Source organism: Botrytis cinerea, chromosome 9 (genome assembly GCF_000143535.2).
Source record: "Botrytis cinerea B05.10 chromosome 9, complete sequence".
Lineage (NCBI taxonomy): Eukaryota > Fungi > Ascomycota > Leotiomycetes > Helotiales > Sclerotiniaceae > Botrytis > Botrytis cinerea.
In genome coordinates this window covers 2,296,583-2,312,259 of record NC_037318.1, presented here as the reverse complement: position 1 = coordinate 2,312,259, position 15,677 = coordinate 2,296,583, and the positions used below count along the sequence as shown (strand labels likewise).

The window sequence follows — 15,677 nt, the reverse complement described above, 5'->3', positions numbered from 1 at the left end:
ATGGCGTTTTGTTGCCATTTACTACGTACGTGTAAGATATGGGAGGCTCTGAAGATGAAAGATCAAGTCAAAAAGGAAAGGAAAGATACCAAGTAAATAGATCGACTCTTCTTGATATCGGATATTAGCTGGTAGAGGATTATAACAAGAACTATGGTAGTAAGGCGTCGATCATACCATACAAATACAACATAAGAAGTTTAAGGTAGGATTGAACGCGTTTGCAAATATGATATCTTTGTATCGGTGTATTTTGTCAAGATATATGTGTCTAGTTATCAACGATGGATCCGCTTAGCCCATGAAATCATTCACGTATACGAAAATGAGATTGTAATGGAAATACATTTTGAATGAGCGACTTGCCATGTAACAAGATTCCAGGGACTTCGATAGAATTGCTTGAACGATCGTATATCATATGCATGTGTAACCTTCAGAACGCACTTGCAAACAGCTTATATATCATTTGAGATAATAATCATGAAGGCAGGTTTGCATCGTCTTAGTGTTTTATTGACATACAAATCATCTGATGATATTATCTCAGGAGGTATCATTGGCTATGTAGTGATATCTACATCCTCCTCATGACTACTCAAAACATTGGGGCTGCTAACTGTGAGTTTGATATTTGCCATCTATCAGAGCCAGTATAGTATAATGGCTTGTATATGATCCAGATGTTCTGTCGAGTAAATTTCCCCAACACGAAGGTATTTTGATCCCAATTCCAAAGCTCGTCTTCCGCTGTTTGAGAGTTGAGAGTGCGAAGTGGTTGATTTATCCAAGATGGCGAGTCGGCTAGAAAAAGTTTCATGTGGTCCTTTTTCCGGTAATCGGAGTGAGAGTCTTCTTGCATTCTTTCACTTTTATGATGTAGACTGCTTTCTCGAAATTCGGCTGCCAGGTCCCTTTCCCTTCTTTTCTCGATGACGACTTGCAATTCTTATGCTGCCGCCCCTATAGTACAGCTACTCCGGCCTGACTATAAGTCTCTCCCTCTTGTGCTATGCGATGTATTTGCAATCGTCAATTTCCATCTTCTCGAGTCCATGGAAATATCGATGCTTATGGTCAAAGTCCAGCCCTATCACAAGTCTTCGCCACCGCATGTATAGCCTGCCTCTTCCCCCGAATATCTCGAATCTCTAAGCATGTACTCCCCTCACCACCAAGTCCTCTTCCTCTCTCTTCCCTTCTTCCCCTCTTCAATCTCCGTCTCCACCCCCACCACCCTCAAATTATCCTCCATATCCACCCTCGTCGCCTTCCTCTCCCCCTCCATCGTTAGCCCAACATTTTCTCCCCTCTTCCTCTCCATTCCCCTGGTACTTTCTTCCACCGTCGCCCCATTCCTCCTCATTTGTGATTCTTCGATTTTCTTCTGCAGCCCCATTCTTTTCCCTACCAGTACTCCTCGCTGTTCTTCGAGATGGGAAATTCGCTCGGAGATTGGGGCTTCGCGGACTTTGCGAATTTGCTTCAAGAAAGGTAAAAGGTTAGCTTTTGGGTTTGAGGTTGTAGAGAGGGTTCGGGTAGTAGATCTGAGCGAGAGGGAAGTACCTGTTTTTGTTCTCCTTGCGTTTTCAATCCAGCACCGTAGATTGTGCCCACGACTGTAACTGATGCAATTGCACCCGTCCATACTATTCTCTTCAACTTGACTACTTGCTGTGCCGTTGACATTTTTATGCTCGCTGGGGTAGTCGGCAATGATTTGTGTCGTCGCAAAGTTTATTGCTTGGTGATTTGATGATTGACACTCAAGCTCTGGAAAAAGAAATCTCGGGTTCAAACTTCACCGAAGATTTTGGACTTTCCCGATTGCCCGATAAGCAAGCAGTAAGCAGTAAGCAGTACGAGTAATAAGTAGAAAGAAGTAGAAGTAGAAGCAGATATCTCGAGAAACAGAAAATCAATTCCAAACTCCCTTCCAGATTTCATCAATAGATTTTTCTCTCTCTACTTTCTTTTGTTTCTTGCTTCTCTCTCCAGTATTATTGTTAGTAAGTTTCCTATTCTCCTTCTTCTCTTCCCTTTCCGTCTCTTTCACCTCCTCATTTTCGTTCTCTTTTCCTCTTTCCTTCCATCTAAATGCCATCTCCATTTCCATTTCCTCGCCAATCAACTCCACTCCTTTGGTTCGCGTTCGGTGTACGGAGCTCACGGAACTCAAATCGACGTCATTGGTGTGTAGACGTGTAAGTGAGGGGCAGAAATCCCACGGTTTTGGTTTCGCATTGTGTAATAAGCTGCCTGCATATTGATCTGATTTTGGCATTTTTGTTTGGTGTTGACGTGAATACTTGGCCTTTTGAAGTAATTATCGTTGGACTCTCGAAGTCGAAGGAGCAAGTGAGGCACAGTGAGCCAGGCAGCTGGGTAGGTTCAATTATGTTGGTTTCCTGTCCTGCCGCCATTTATGCGCAGTAAATGGGGGGAGAGGAGAGCAGAGGAGGAGATAGAAGAGCTCTGAGTTTGGGACCCGGGAGAAATGGAAAAGATGTTGGAACTTATAAGAAATGGAATAAATGCTAATTCGTTTTTAGACTTTATTATAAATAAATACGTCGTTCATTTTTGGACAATTTATCCCATAACTTAAACCAACATTCTACGCCGCCAAAACAAGCATCACCTCCACCCCTCCATTGAAGGTTAAAAGACAAACAGACATCACATCATATCCTCCCACACACACACAATGACTACCCCTCGAGTCTTCGTCATCCGCCATGGCGAAACGGAATGGTCTCTCAATGGACGCCATACAGGTATCACAGAACTTCCTTTAACTGCCAATGGAGAAAAGAGAATTCGTGCAACAGGAAGAGCATTAATTGGCGATGACCGATTAATTGTTCCGAGAAATTTGGCTCACATGTATGTTTTCATCTTCTCCTAGTCTGCCTCCACGGCAGTGGTCCCCGAAGGGCCAGCGGAGCGTCTTTCATTTAATTCTTAAGTTGATATTAATGGGGGCAAGCCCCCAAACCCCCATTTGCTCGCTGCGCTCGAATATTCTATTTCTTGTTAAAGAGATAAGCCAATTCACAATTCTAACAACTATCCAGCTATGTCTCCCCTCGGAAACGTGCCCAAAGAACCCTCGAACTTCTCGAAGTAGGATGTGCAGAAAAACTTCCATGGGAAGAACGACGAAAACATGCTGAAAATGGTGAATATTCATTTCCTTACCTCGCTTCCTCAATCTAAAATCCTCTTTTGTTTCCTGGGCAATTGTACTTCCCAACTTCTAATATGTATATTGACACCTGCTAATTCCCAAACCTCAGGAATTCGCACATCAGCAAAAGTAGAAATTACTGAAAATATCCGGGAATGGGATTACGGTTCTTATGAAGGAATCACCTCTGCACAAATTCGCTCTGATCGTAAAGCCGCCGGACTTCCCGAGTGGGATATTTGGCGCGATGGTTGTCCTGATGGCGAATCCCCCGAACAAGTCACCGAACGTATCGATGCTCTCATCTCGGATATCCGATCCAAATACCACGGCCCCGTAATTGGGAAAGATAAAAAGGATGCAGGACCAGGAGATGTATTGATTGTAGCTCATGGACATATATTGAGAGCCTTTGCGATGAGATGGGTTGGAAAGACGTTGCAGGATGGACCGACCTTTTTGCTAGAGGCGGGCGGAGTAGGAACATTGAGTTATGAACACAAGAGTTTAGAAGAACCAGCGATTTTGTTAGGAGGTGCATTTATGGTGGATGTGGTTGAGAATTCAGTGGAGGGTGAGAGGGAAAAGGGGGAGAAATAGATGAGTTATTTTGTGAGGTGGAGATGGATATGTATTGATTTAAGAGGAGTAATTAGAGAGATTTAGAAATGTTTAGATAGCCTTGCTGATTAAATAAATAACGCTGTACTTATTTTTTCCCTTTCTAAATCCCTTATCGAACAGTCATACAAGAGTTATTACTCCTAGTAATCTTATACACATCACACTCATATATAAATAACTAAGAAGAAAAGACAGAAGAAGAAAATAAAATGATAGGAACCCCCAGGAAATTCTCATGTATTGACATACGTATATCACATAAGATTTTTTTCCCAATCAGTAAAATTCGATAGTAAAGTAGGAGGGAGAGAAAGGGTGACTTTAGAATGAAATGGAAAGGGGGAAAGGGGGGAAGGGAGGGAGAGGAGAGGAGAGAAAATAAGCGAGGAATACTTACTTGGAGATGAGATGGTATGAGATGTAATGAGATGTGATGTAATATAATAAATACTAATAAATATACTCACTCGAGTTTTGTAATATAAGTTTAAGTTTAAGTTTAAGTTTAAGTAAGTAAATAGATAGATAGATAAATAGATAGAAAGGTGGATAGATAGAGAGAGAGAGAGAGAGATAAACAAATAGAAAGATAAAGAATATCAATAAATATAAGTAATAACTAATTATATATCTCTATTTGTTTATATTGATTGATTGATTGGGATGGATATATTTATTTCTATTTCTATTTCTATTTCTATTTCTATTTCTATTTCTATTTCTATTTCTATTTCTATTTCTATTTCTATTTCTATTTCTATTTCTATTTCCTCACTTTATTCAGAAGAAGAAAAAAACCAAAAACCAAAAAACAAACTACTTATATCATATCATACCATATTATCTATATACATATCAACAACATACACACATACACACACACATATACACACAAAGCATGATACAATACAATACAATATATCATTTAATTTAACTTCATTCCATATCATTCAATTCCATTCATTCATCACCATAGCCATAGCCATAGCCACTGATAGGCTTTGTTGGGTATACTTCTATACATTCATCCATCCACACACATAGATATGCATGCCCTTTTCTCCATTCCATCCATCCTGATTTCCTTTCTTCTTTTAATCATTAATCATTGCTCGCTCGCTCTCCTTCCCTTCCATTTTCTTTCCCCAACTTCCCCATTCAACAATATACCTACTATGTGCATATTCATTAACATGCGTAAACAATGCGATGCGAACCAAACCACCCAAGCCAAGTTAAAAACGTTCGCAATTCCATCCATCCATCCATCCATCCATCCATCCATCCATCCATCCTTTACATGCATCATGCATCATGCATCATGCAAGTCAAGGGATATGAAAAACACCGCTTCCTTCCTCACTTCTTTAATCCCATCTAATCTAGACGTATTCATTCATCCACAGATCCACAAATAAATCGCTCAATAATACAAATCCCTAATAACCTCCACAATAACCCCATGATCTTCCCATTGTTTCAACCCACTTACAACTACACAAGCCACCACTCCCTCTACACCCGTAACCCTAATCGGTACTCCACCCCCATGAATCGCATAATCTCCCGCTTCATTCCCCAACCCGTATTTGCGCGCAAAAGCACCCTCATCCCCTTCAAATTTACACCACATATACCATGTTGAGACACCCCATCTCAAAACCGTCTTTCTCTTTCGCGAAACCCAAGAATCATTATCGGGCATGGTTCCAGAATGGGTACAACAGTGGAAAAGAACCTGATTGGCATTCGAAAGGGAAATGGATATAACGACTGGAGTTGGATGCGGAAGGAGACGCTCGCGAAGAGCGGATCCGAGAACCCAAGCATCCGAGGTGGTGAAATGTTCGAAGATTAAGGAGGAGTCTATGCGGGCTATAGATTCGAGCTATAGAAGAGGTAATGTTAGTATAATTCAGTGAAATGGATTAATGGGATTGAGATGTGGACTGAAAGTTTTGGTCTGATGTTTATCGGTTGAGATATGTAATGTATCACATTTGAATAGAATAGGGCACTGTCTGCCATAAAGACTTGATAAATGACGCTCCGCTGGCTCTCCGAGGGCCACTGCCGTGGAGGCCGACTATTTTCATAAAAGGAAATAATCGAGCGCAGCGAGCAAAAGGGGGTTTGGGGGCTTGCCCCCATAAAGAGCAGCATCCAACCCCCCCTTCTGCCATCTCATCTTCAGAAATGAGAATCATAATAAAAAGGATACTTACATCTTTTGGCGGATGCGCAATAGGTCTAGGTGCCGTCTCCGGTGTTCCCCTCTCACTACCAATACTGCTAGCCATTCTGATTCCCAATGCGCTACTTGAAAAGTCAACTGGGTCGACACGATCTTTGTCTCTCAAGCCTTCTCTTATTTCTCTGAATTTTTCCTCCAGATTTCGTTGTTCACTTCTCCTGATCAGATTTGAGGGTCTGGAAGGAGTTGAAGAATTGGTAAAGGCAGTATTGAGAGTCGAGGGAGTAGAAGGAGTTCTCGAGTAAGAATAACTTGGAATTTTGGAATTGCTTGCACGTTCGCGAACACCGATCTTATTAAACTTGGGTGTGCGAGGTGATGATGTCGGTGTCGGAGACAAGTTTTCTCGTATTGTTTCGGGGATTGCGAGAGGTGGGGTTTTTGTTTGGGGGGGTTGCGGTAATGCGAGCGGAGTTGCTGGATTGGAATGAATTAATGGATCGGCATTCTCTGAACTGGGAGTACTCCCGCTCCGTGTGGTTTCATCCAGATATTCTAAAATCACACTCAATTGATCTTCACGCGCCCATTGGAAATCGGCGGATGGACGTTTAGGATTATTATTATTATTGAGCGGAAGGGAAAAATTGGGCGAACTGGACCCGGGTGGTTGGGATTTCTTTAATCGGAGATTTCGACCGGGTGGGACTGGAATTGAAGAATGCGAATCGTCGCTGCTGCTGCCGAATTTATCTTTGTCTTTGTCTTTGTCTTGAAGACTGGACTTTGATCTGGAACTCAAATTGGGGAGACTGCGAGTTGTGTTTGCGGTATCGCGACGGCGGAGGAGAAGAGGTCGTGCATTTGCTACCAGTTGTTTGCGATATTTCGAGGAAGTCGTGGAGTTTGCGTCGGAAGTATCTTGCTGGGCGACGTCTTTATGTGCATTGGAGTGAGAGTGTGAGGGACGATGAAGACCGCAAAATGTGCTGGTTGGTGTGGGAGACATTCCAGCTGATAAAGTGAGTGAGAGGGCGACATTAACCATTATTTCATCTTCTTGGGAGACGGAGAGAATAGAGGATGGAGAAAGAGTGAGAGAAGGAAAGAATGAAATAAGAAAAGAGCGAAAGAAGGCGACGTGAACAGTTTAGATTTAGATGATGGACAGTAGATTGGGGAAGTAAGTAGGTATATGCACGTATATATGTATATATGTATATGGATATGGATATGGATATGGATATGAGTGTGAATATATAAGTGCGCGTATATAGAGAGAGAGGAGAGGAGAGAGGGAGAAAGGGAGAGAGAGGATGAAATAAAGCAATAAGTACTTTTGTATGTAGAATCAGACCGATAGAATGATGTAGGAGAGGAGATAGTTATTGTAGCTATTGCTGTCTGGTCTGGAGCTATAAAATCTGCACTCGAGTATCTAGATCTTGGACCTAGAGAGCCTTTCCAAAGCAACACAATGCAATGGAGATTTCTCCCCTATGTTAAATTGACACAATGTCTAAACTTTTACCTCATTGGAATGGATAGCGAGGGGTCCGGATGTTCCGCATACGAAGGGTCGGTTCTTGGTCTGACCATGAAATAAGAGTTCAGATGAAGTTCATGCAAAGAATTGCAAAAAAAGGAAAAAGAGATGAAAAGTTAGGGATCGAGGGTTTGGGGAAGTCTGGCAAATCGTCCTCCCATCTCGATTTTTCATTTATATTGGATATGATGGTGTGCTTGAAAATCGAAGACAGTATACTCCACGTACTTTGCCTCACTCCAGAGGATGCTTGTACATGTACATGTACATGTACATGTATACTGGCACCGGTGTGAGGCTCACGAGATATAAAAAGATTTTCGAGGGTTGGCCAAGATCAATAGGATCGTTGTGATATTGGTGGAGACATGATCTTGACGACTGGTGATGAATATCTTTGACAGGTCGCCTTGCATAGTGGGAGTGATATAACTTTGGAATTATATATTAATTGAGCATGTATATCCCTGCGAAGAGCCAATAGAACGGTTTTCTACATTCTCGACATTTTCTAGAAACTTTATCGTTCGTTCTTGTCTTTGCCCGGGAGAAAACGAGAAGAAGCTGGAGATGCACGAACTCATTCGTCGTCTTCGTGTTTTTCATATATCTTAGATAGAATCCAGAGGATCTGAACTTTGCATGTCCATATTCTGAGTCTATTGATGGGGGCAAGCCCCCAAACCCCCATAGCTCGCTGCGCTCGAGATGTAAACGGTGTAGATATAGATATATAAGTTAGAAGTAATAGAAGTAATAGAAGTTAGTCTGCCTCCACGGCAGTGGTCCCCGAAGGGCCAGCGGAGCGTCATTCAATTGTCTAGATACAATAAAATGCAATACAATATGGTATAGTATAATATAGTATGATATCTAATACCTAGATTGATAGAATATGTATATGTGTCTGTATGTGTGTCTGTATATGTATGTGTATTTATGGTATTTACGGTATTTACGGTATTTACGGTATTCACGGTATTCACGGTATCCAACGGATGATGCGATTGTAGACGATGAGCCCATTCGTGGTCTAGTTTCATCAAACCATGCAAACATCTGGACTGCATTGGACTGCATTGGACTGGACTGGTATAAATTGGATTCATTGGATGTATCGTATCGGTATGTATTGTCGGCGTCGGCTTATTTTTATGCACTCATTCACGCATCTGCAGCCATTTTAGTTTCATATTCAAAACCACCCCGCCTAAAAAAGTATCAACCCTCTTTCGACGAGAGGCGACAAAAATGGGAGAAGGAGAATATTTCCTTTCTTCCACTTCTCTCGGGAGTATCAGATGAGAATAGAATATTCCTCTCGACCCAGATTATATACTCGCATCATAGTACCTAGTAAGTTTGGATCAGCCTTTCAATATAGATCGACAACTTGCTTACACCATTCACAGAAACCCACCTGGGTATCGTCTCTAGATCTGGGCGCAAAGATGGACCCCGCAATCAAATCCGAATTGGAGAAATATGGCGACGACGTTCCTTTCCGCGCAGTAACAAACCATACACAGTCAACATGGGCAAGAACATTTCACTCGTCTCCCGAATTGTTCATTCAACCGCAATCTATCGCCGAAGTCGAAAAGGTGGTCAATCTTGCGCGAAGATGTAGACGCCGAATTACAACTGTAGGATGTGGTCATTCTCCTTCCAATATTACTTGCACATCGAGCTGGCTCATCAATCTGGATAATTTCAACAAAATCCTATCTGCGGACCGGGAAACAGGCGTGGTGGTTATGCAAAGTGGCATTCGATTGTATTCCGTGGGTGAACAACTTGATGCTGTCGGTTTGGCCATGCCAAATTTGGGTAGTATTAATCACCAATCGATTGCTGGGGCTATTTCGACAGGAACTCACGGAAGTACTTTACGGCATGGTATCTTGTCAAGTTCGATCTTGGAATTGAAGATTACTCTTTCGAATGGTAAAACGGAAACTTGTTCACCAGATCAAAATGAGGAACTCTTTCGCGCGTCTCTCATTTCTTTGGGAGCAATCGGTATCATTACAGAAATTACTTTCCAAGCCGTCCCAGCTTTCACTCTTTCATGGGAACAAACCGTGGACACAGATCTTCGAATGATGAATAACTGGGATAAAACACTTTGGACACAAACCGAATTTGTTCGAGTGTGGTGGTTTCCTTATACAAGAAGAGCAGTTGTTTGGGCTGCTGAAAAGACAGATTTGGCTCCCATGCCTCCTCCAAAATCGTATTATGATGCTTGGTTAGGATATCACGTCTACCACAATCTTCTTGCCCTAGGACATTACGTTCCAAGTATTCTTCCATGGGTAGAATGGTTTGTCTTTGGTATGCAATATGGATTTGCAAATGGTTCCAAGAGTTCTGCAATTCAACCATCTCGTCAAGCTCTCCTGATGAATTGTCTTTACTCGCAATTCGTTAACGAATGGGCAATTCCAATTTCCAAAGGTCCAGAAGCTTTAAAGAGATTGAGTTCGTGGCTTAACCATCTTACTCCAGATGATCCAGATTACGTTGCACATGGTATTCCTTATTCAGCAGAAGGTTTGTATGTTCACGCACCTGTCGAAGTTCGCGTCACAGAAACAAGCAATAGTCTTACCCCTCGTCCACATCTTGATCCTACATGCACAGAAGAAGCAACTCTCTACCTAAACGCAACTCTCTATCGTCCATATGATATGGATCCACCATGCCATGCAAGATATTACCAAGGATTCGAATTTCTGATGCGAGAATTAGGTGGTAGACCTCATTGGGCTAAGAATTTCGAAACTACAGGTGAAGATATTGAAGCTATGTATGGAGAGAATTTGGAGAACTGGAGAAGGATTAGAAATGATGCGGATCCGGAAGGTATGTTTGTAGGAGAATGGCATAGAAGATTCATTTTAGGAAATGGATCTAGACTAGCGCTTGAAGAGGTGGAAACTGGCAGGAAGAAGTTTAGAAAGGGGGGTGTCTTGGTTGAGGGTGTAGTTGGTGGGTTTAAAGATGAGGAGGACGAGGGAGAGGGAAGCGAGAGTGGAGAGAGTTTTGATATGTTGAGGGCTAGCGAGATGAAGTAGAATATCCAGGAAAGCGGAGGAATAGGTCTTTTTGTTTGTTTTTAAGTAATAGCATAACCTAAGCATTGCATTGTATTGCATTTGCGGAATTGAAGTTGAAATCGGAATGAGAATCCATGATATCATATCATATACATGAATAGTCTTTGTGGTTAAACAGATACAACATGGAGTACTCACTTAAAGGTTAATCCCCCCCGCCCCTCCCTATCTCTCCTCCTACATGAATAATAGAGAAAATTTCAAGGCTTTTCAAATGAAAGTGGAAAGTGAAGTGCATGTATAAATCCTTGCGAGTGAGTATTTTTTTTGTCTTATTTTCCTAAAACTCCTGTGATATATTTTTACAATGTATATGTACATGTATAGAAACTTATTGAGTAATAGGTATAGTATATAAGTAAGTGATTTTAAGCAAGTCGATTATGATTATATACTAGATATAGGTAGATATAGGATGGGTATGCGAAAGATGTACTTATCTATCTATCTATCTGTCTTTCTGTCTGTCTGTCTATCAATCATTTCAACCCCCTTCTTCTCCATTTCCACATTTCCCCAGTTCATTACACATTAACTACTCATCTCACTCCCCCTCTCCATCCCCAACTCCACCCCCATCTCAAAAACCCCCCACCTCTCATCCCTGTCCCCAAACCTCCTCCCTAACCGCCTATCCCCGCCCAAAACCGGACACTCATCCCTCAAAACCTCAAATACAAAACTATACGTCACATTGTCGTTCTCGTTCTCGTTTCCAAAATGCGATGGGTGGTTAGCGCGGCTGGAGAGGACCTCGACGTCTTCGCGCTTCTTTGGGAGTTTGGAGATCATAATGTGGAGGTTGGGGAAGTCGTCGAAGATGCGTCCTAAGGAGGGTTTTTGGCCGGGGGAACTGAAGATTGAGTGGGTGGTTGGAGGGGGAGGTTGACGAGGAAGGTGTTGGGTTGTGAAGTTGGCTTGGGTAGAGATGGTGGTGTTGTGGAGGATGGTGAGGATATTTTGAGTACGGGTTAGTGTGTGGAGAGTTCGTGATAGGAGGGAGAGGAGAGTGTGCGCCGACACCTTTTCGGAGTGTGTGAAGAGATGGGATATTAGGTAGTGCATGCTGTCTATGATTAGTATTTCGGGACGGGTTTCTATTGAGCTGGGGTTCAGTGCTGTGGGTTTGACTGGTGGTGGTGTTAATTCGATGTCTTCGTCTTCGCTATCGCAGATTTCATCTGGGATCTTGTGAAGTGGCTCTACTTCTCCTTCGACAGGTTTGCTGGTGTGTGATGGTGTGATTTTGGGTATTTCTTGATCGCCTCCATTGTTTATGGGCTGGTCATTTGGTCGTCCTAGCTCACTTAATACCTCCCGTAACCCCTCAATATCAAAGACTCTACTGATAGCAACCAGCTCCAATAATGCATTGACTACTTTTCGTATGTCGATCTCGGTGCTTTCATTTGGATTATGGCCATCATTGAGATTCTTAGTTATATCATCCCTACTCCTCATCTCATATCTTCTCTCCAAGAGCCTTGATCTCAAGATTTTGACTAAAAGAGGAAGGTCAAAGGAACCAGTTGTATCGATTACCACAACTTTTGGCTTGATGCTATTCCCCGATTCACTCTGGGACTTCTGAATGGCATCTACCAAATCGATGTTTTGTAGGAGGACTGATGCTATGAGATTGAGAGATATCTAGAGAGTGAATGTATCAGACCCTTGTTCGATACATAATTCAATACACCATAGTGCAAAGACTTACCATTCGACTAGCTGTCGATTCATCTCCATCAGCAGCACTCAACCCTACTACAATTCCTCTTTCGAATCCTCCATTTAAATTATCTTTGCCGGCACAGAGAACATAATCATCAATTTCCTGACATCCTGTTTTGATGCGTGTCGGTCCATCATCTTTCTCATTGAATAGCGCTCGTTGCCGCTCTTCCAATTCAAGCAATTGATCCGCTGTTATTGGATGAGCTGGTACTGGAGGACTCGAGACTTCTGTCCGAGCCATATGATCTATTTCAGCCATTTCGAGAATTCCCGGGAGATGGATTGTCCTACGTTGATAGGCGGGGAGTTGTGAGACGTATGGCCATTTCAAGAAATCATGTTATCACTTTGAATGCTCAAAACGTAAGGTCCTCGGAATCATAAATCATCATACTTGAATGAGTGTTTTCCATAATTGATCAAGTATATGACGTGCGTTGCTCTCATTCTTGGTAGTGCTTTCAACGCGTTTGACAATCTCATGAGGTGAAGGTCTCGAATCCAATCATGCCAATTCGTAGTTGAAAAATTCACGCGTTCACGTGACGAACATCACCTAATTCCCTCATTCCCTTCGACATCTCCTAAAGTTTCATCCACGTCTCTACCTTCTGAGTAGGTAACGTTCTTCAATGTCACCAAGACTTCAAATTCAACATCTACTGGTGGGAATAAAACAAAGGGAGCAAGGGAACAAAGCGAACACAACATTGGCTCTCCCACCACTCCATCTCAAAATAAACATTTGCACAAACTAAGCGTTCAAAGTTCCACCAATTCATATCTCCCGATTACAAACCTAGCCCAGTAAGGAAAAGCAGAAAGCTGGGCAATTTTTCAGACTTGCAACAAAACACCTTTTCTTCATTCTAGTTGGTTTGCAGACTTGGTGTTTCCATTATCACGAGCAGTACGGGTAAAGCTTACGACGACATTTCCCCGTGGATGTGGCACGTACTGGTACGGATGTACATATCCGGTTAGGGGGAGGGCTTGGTGTGGATAATGGAACCAAGCATTCGGGACCGATGGTCTTGGGGATTTGAAATTTTCGAAAAGCTTTTTGCATAGCCTAAAATCATGTTCATGAGACATGTTCTCAATTCTGTTCTCATATATTTTTGGATGAGGGGACGTCTTTCCGTATATTGGTAGATTTCATTACAAGTGTTTGAAAATTATCATCTGGAATTCCTAAAAGCGCTTGGGATTCACAACATCATGATCTACGGTTGGTACAACGGAGACATTCTCGTCTTGACTAGATACTCCGTATAATAGACAGGCCAAGTGCTCACTGCCGCTTGTACCTTGTTCGTCTTATTGTGCCTTCCTTTTTGGTCGGTTGCTGCATCAGCCTATTATATATCAGGCTGCCACTGCTACAGAGTTTGAAGGATGGCCAAAGAAAGAAAATGGGATTAGAGGTATGGCCAACATCTTCGATTTTGGAAAACACAAAGTTCATCTCATCTATTATGTAGTTATCTCCGTCTTGGCCTTGATATGATGGGGCAGTATCGCTTGCCTTCTACTGCCGTCACATCTCGAGGCATTGTTTTCATTCTACTGTTTAACACTCCATGGTTCTCAGATGAAGCCTTGGAAATGGGTCTCTACCCCATCGGAGACAAGGATTCTTTATCTCGTTCATACTTGGAAGGTAGCATGCATACGAGTTGTCGATTCAATATGTAAGCTTGCCAAGACCACAACATTCGCATTGAGGCATTACGTTGAGACCAAAATTATGTTCTCCGACATCTGGAAGGAGAAATATTTCTGTGAAATTGCTCTTATACCAACTCACAATCGAACTCAGCATTCAGCAATTTTGCTACGGAAAGGCATTTCTTTTCAAACATAAACTACCCAACTTCCCCAATCAAGGAAACAGCAATCTTTGAACTCCTTATTCAAGGTTCTGAGTTCCAATTAGCTTCATAGTAAGGTAACACCGCACTAAAATATCCAACTTACTATGGAGCAAGCATATGTGAGCTAAAATTAATGAGTGGTATCAATACACCAATATCTAGGACCACTCATCACCCTTTGTATCAAAGATGCGAGGCTGTATCAAACATCATATTCGCATCGGTCGGAGAAATTTGCAAGGGCAATTTTGCAATTGGCCCTTTCTGTGCTACCTCAATTATGGGATGACTCTAGGTGTGGAAGGCTGAAATATCAGCGGGCTTAAATTCTACAAGACTGCCAATCTGACGCTGTTTGTTGATTGATCAAGTGTCTGTCATAAATCCCATATTACATGCTTCCACGACGCTATATTGACCATTCGAGGGCTTCTTCCGTTATCGGTCATTCAAGCAGTATCAAACACTCGAGCTGATACAATTGTAGGCGTATTGTTCTCATTAGCATTCACACGTGGCGAATTGAAGTTAACGTTTATGAGTTGCTGTCGCCTCGAGTTTTGTACATTTCGTTTCAAACGGGTATCCCAGTTTGTTGCGGAAGCCGTATATCATCATTATTCAAGACAATCCTCGACTTGACTGCCACCAGAAGACATTCCAATATCTGTTCCTCTCCTCTTTCGAGTACCCTGGGTCCCCCAGCTCCTGTTCTTCTTATGTCAGTAATGAACAGTAGGATGTACTAATTATAATCCGGATAGCACATTCACAGTAAGTGCGTGATGAGCTATCATACAATATAGTAGTATCTTTGTGTCGAGCTAGTTTATAAAATTATGAAATAGGAAATACTTCACTCCAGATCGGAAATTTACAGTATGATCAATCACAGTTCGTGTTCACAAGCTTGCCGTAAGTAGAAAAAGTAACTGTATCATATAGATGACGAAGAAATGTTGAAAGTCTTCTTGTCTTTCATATTAATTAGACTGCCACAGCTTCGTGAGTGTGAATCCCAAATAAACCCATCAAACCAGTATCCCATGAGCATGACGACCTTTCATTAAAGTCTACCAGACATGATGATGCTTATCAATAAACTATGGGGATTTGAACTGTTATTATCACCTTCTACAATCCATCATTCTTTGTGTTGGTGGAGACGGTGAACTTCATTGATGCTTTTCGAGATTTCGTCTACTTGGATCAGGTGGTGGGAAACATTGGGATTCCAATATCGTATGGAGGAAGATGAATCCAAAATTAGAAGCCATGGAGGAAGTTTGGAAAAGTGGCATTTTAAAACATTTGTATTAGTGCAATGTTAGTGAAGAGAACAAAATAAATTTGGATGGAGTTTCAACACTCACCTCTCATTTTCCGTCTA

At 42.0% G+C, this 15,677-nt stretch overlaps 5 protein-coding genes across 7 annotated transcripts; 2 read left to right on the top strand and 3 right to left on the bottom strand.

Moving 5' to 3' along the window:
* Positions 1-230: 230 nt before the first annotated feature.
* Positions 231-1,823, bottom strand: BCIN_09g06530 (hypothetical protein). The gene is made up of 2 exons (XM_001553225.2): positions 1,567-1,823; positions 231-1,483 (listed from the first exon to the last, which is right to left on the bottom strand). Exons 1-2 carry the CDS (start codon positions 1,687-1,689, stop codon positions 1,169-1,171), a joined length of 438 nt encoding a protein of 145 aa, XP_001553275.1. The 5' UTR covers positions 1,690-1,823; the 3' UTR covers positions 231-1,168.
* A 456-nt stretch (positions 1,824-2,279) lies between these two features.
* Bcshb17 lies at positions 2,280-4,008 on the top strand. The gene is made up of 4 exons (XM_024695307.1): positions 2,280-2,385; positions 2,553-2,886; positions 3,078-3,181; positions 3,300-4,008. The coding sequence occupies exons 2-4, from the start codon at positions 2,708-2,710 to the stop codon at positions 3,788-3,790; spliced, it is 774 nt and encodes a 257-aa protein (XP_024551101.1). The 5' UTR covers positions 2,280-2,385; positions 2,553-2,707; the 3' UTR covers positions 3,791-4,008.
* Positions 4,009-4,750: 742 nt separating this feature from the next.
* On the bottom strand, positions 4,751-8,055 carry BCIN_09g06510 (hypothetical protein). 2 transcript variants are annotated; one of them, XM_024695306.1, is made up of 3 exons: positions 7,346-8,055; positions 6,040-7,022; positions 4,751-5,702 (listed from the first exon to the last, which is right to left on the bottom strand). In XM_024695306.1, the coding sequence occupies exons 2-3, from the start codon at positions 7,015-7,017 to the stop codon at positions 5,238-5,240; spliced, it is 1,443 nt and encodes a 480-aa protein (XP_024551100.1). In that variant the 5' UTR covers positions 7,018-7,022; positions 7,346-8,055; the 3' UTR covers positions 4,751-5,237. The 2 variants fall into 2 exon arrangements, with proteins under 2 accessions (XP_024551100.1, XP_024551099.1); XM_024695305.1 differs by having other exon boundaries at positions 6,040-8,055.
* Positions 8,056-8,531: 476 nt separating this feature from the next.
* On the top strand, positions 8,532-10,858 carry Bcalo1. Of its 2 annotated transcripts, XM_024695304.1 has the most exons (3): positions 8,532-8,679; positions 8,733-8,910; positions 8,967-10,858. In XM_024695304.1, exon 3 carries the CDS (start codon positions 9,006-9,008, stop codon positions 10,632-10,634), a length of 1,629 nt encoding a protein of 542 aa, XP_024551098.1. In that variant the 5' UTR covers positions 8,532-8,679; positions 8,733-8,910; positions 8,967-9,005; the 3' UTR covers positions 10,635-10,858. The 2 variants fall into 2 exon arrangements, with proteins under 2 accessions (XP_024551098.1, XP_024551097.1); XM_024695303.1 differs by having other exon boundaries at positions 8,532-8,910.
* A 187-nt stretch (positions 10,859-11,045) lies between these two features.
* BCIN_09g06490 (hypothetical protein) lies at positions 11,046-13,047 on the bottom strand. The gene is made up of 2 exons (XM_024695302.1): positions 12,394-13,047; positions 11,046-12,326 (listed from the first exon to the last, which is right to left on the bottom strand). Exons 1-2 carry the CDS (start codon positions 12,667-12,669, stop codon positions 11,208-11,210), a joined length of 1,395 nt encoding a protein of 464 aa, XP_024551096.1. The 5' UTR covers positions 12,670-13,047; the 3' UTR covers positions 11,046-11,207.
* Positions 13,048-15,677: the final 2,630 nt, after the last annotated feature.

Excerpts from the sequence above, each read along its gene's own strand:
- BCIN_09g06530 (XM_001553225.2), bottom strand. The coding sequence starts at position 1,689 with ATGTCAACGGCACAGCAAGTAGTCAAGTTGAAGAGAATAGTATGGACG. Across the intron at positions 1,484-1,566 it reads CGCAAGGAGAACAAAAACAG|CAAATTCGCAAAGTCCGCGA; the intron begins GTACTTCCCTCT and ends CCTTTCTTGAAG.
- Bcshb17 (XM_024695307.1), top strand. The coding sequence starts at position 2,708 with ATGACTACCCCTCGAGTCTTCGTCATCCGCCATGGCGAAACGGAATGG. Across the intron at positions 2,887-3,077 it reads CCGAGAAATTTGGCTCACAT|CTATGTCTCCCCTCGGAAAC; the intron begins GTATGTTTTCAT and ends ACAACTATCCAG. Across the intron at positions 3,182-3,299 it reads ACGAAAACATGCTGAAAATG|GAATTCGCACATCAGCAAAA; the intron begins GTGAATATTCAT and ends CCCAAACCTCAG.
- BCIN_09g06510 (XM_024695305.1), bottom strand. The coding sequence starts at position 7,056 with ATGGTTAATGTCGCCCTCTCACTCACTTTATCAGCTGGAATGTCTCCC. Across the intron at positions 5,703-6,039 it reads TTGCGCATCCGCCAAAAGAT|CTCGAATCTATAGCCCGCAT; the intron begins GTAAGTATCCTT and ends CCTCTTCTATAG.
- Bcalo1 (XM_024695304.1), top strand. The coding sequence starts at position 9,006 with ATGGACCCCGCAATCAAATCCGAATTGGAGAAATATGGCGACGACGTT.
- BCIN_09g06490 (XM_024695302.1), bottom strand. The coding sequence starts at position 12,669 with ATGGCTGAAATAGATCATATGGCTCGGACAGAAGTCTCGAGTCCTCCA. Across the intron at positions 12,327-12,393 it reads AATCGACAGCTAGTCGAATG|ATATCTCTCAATCTCATAGC; the intron begins GTAAGTCTTTGC and ends TTCACTCTCTAG.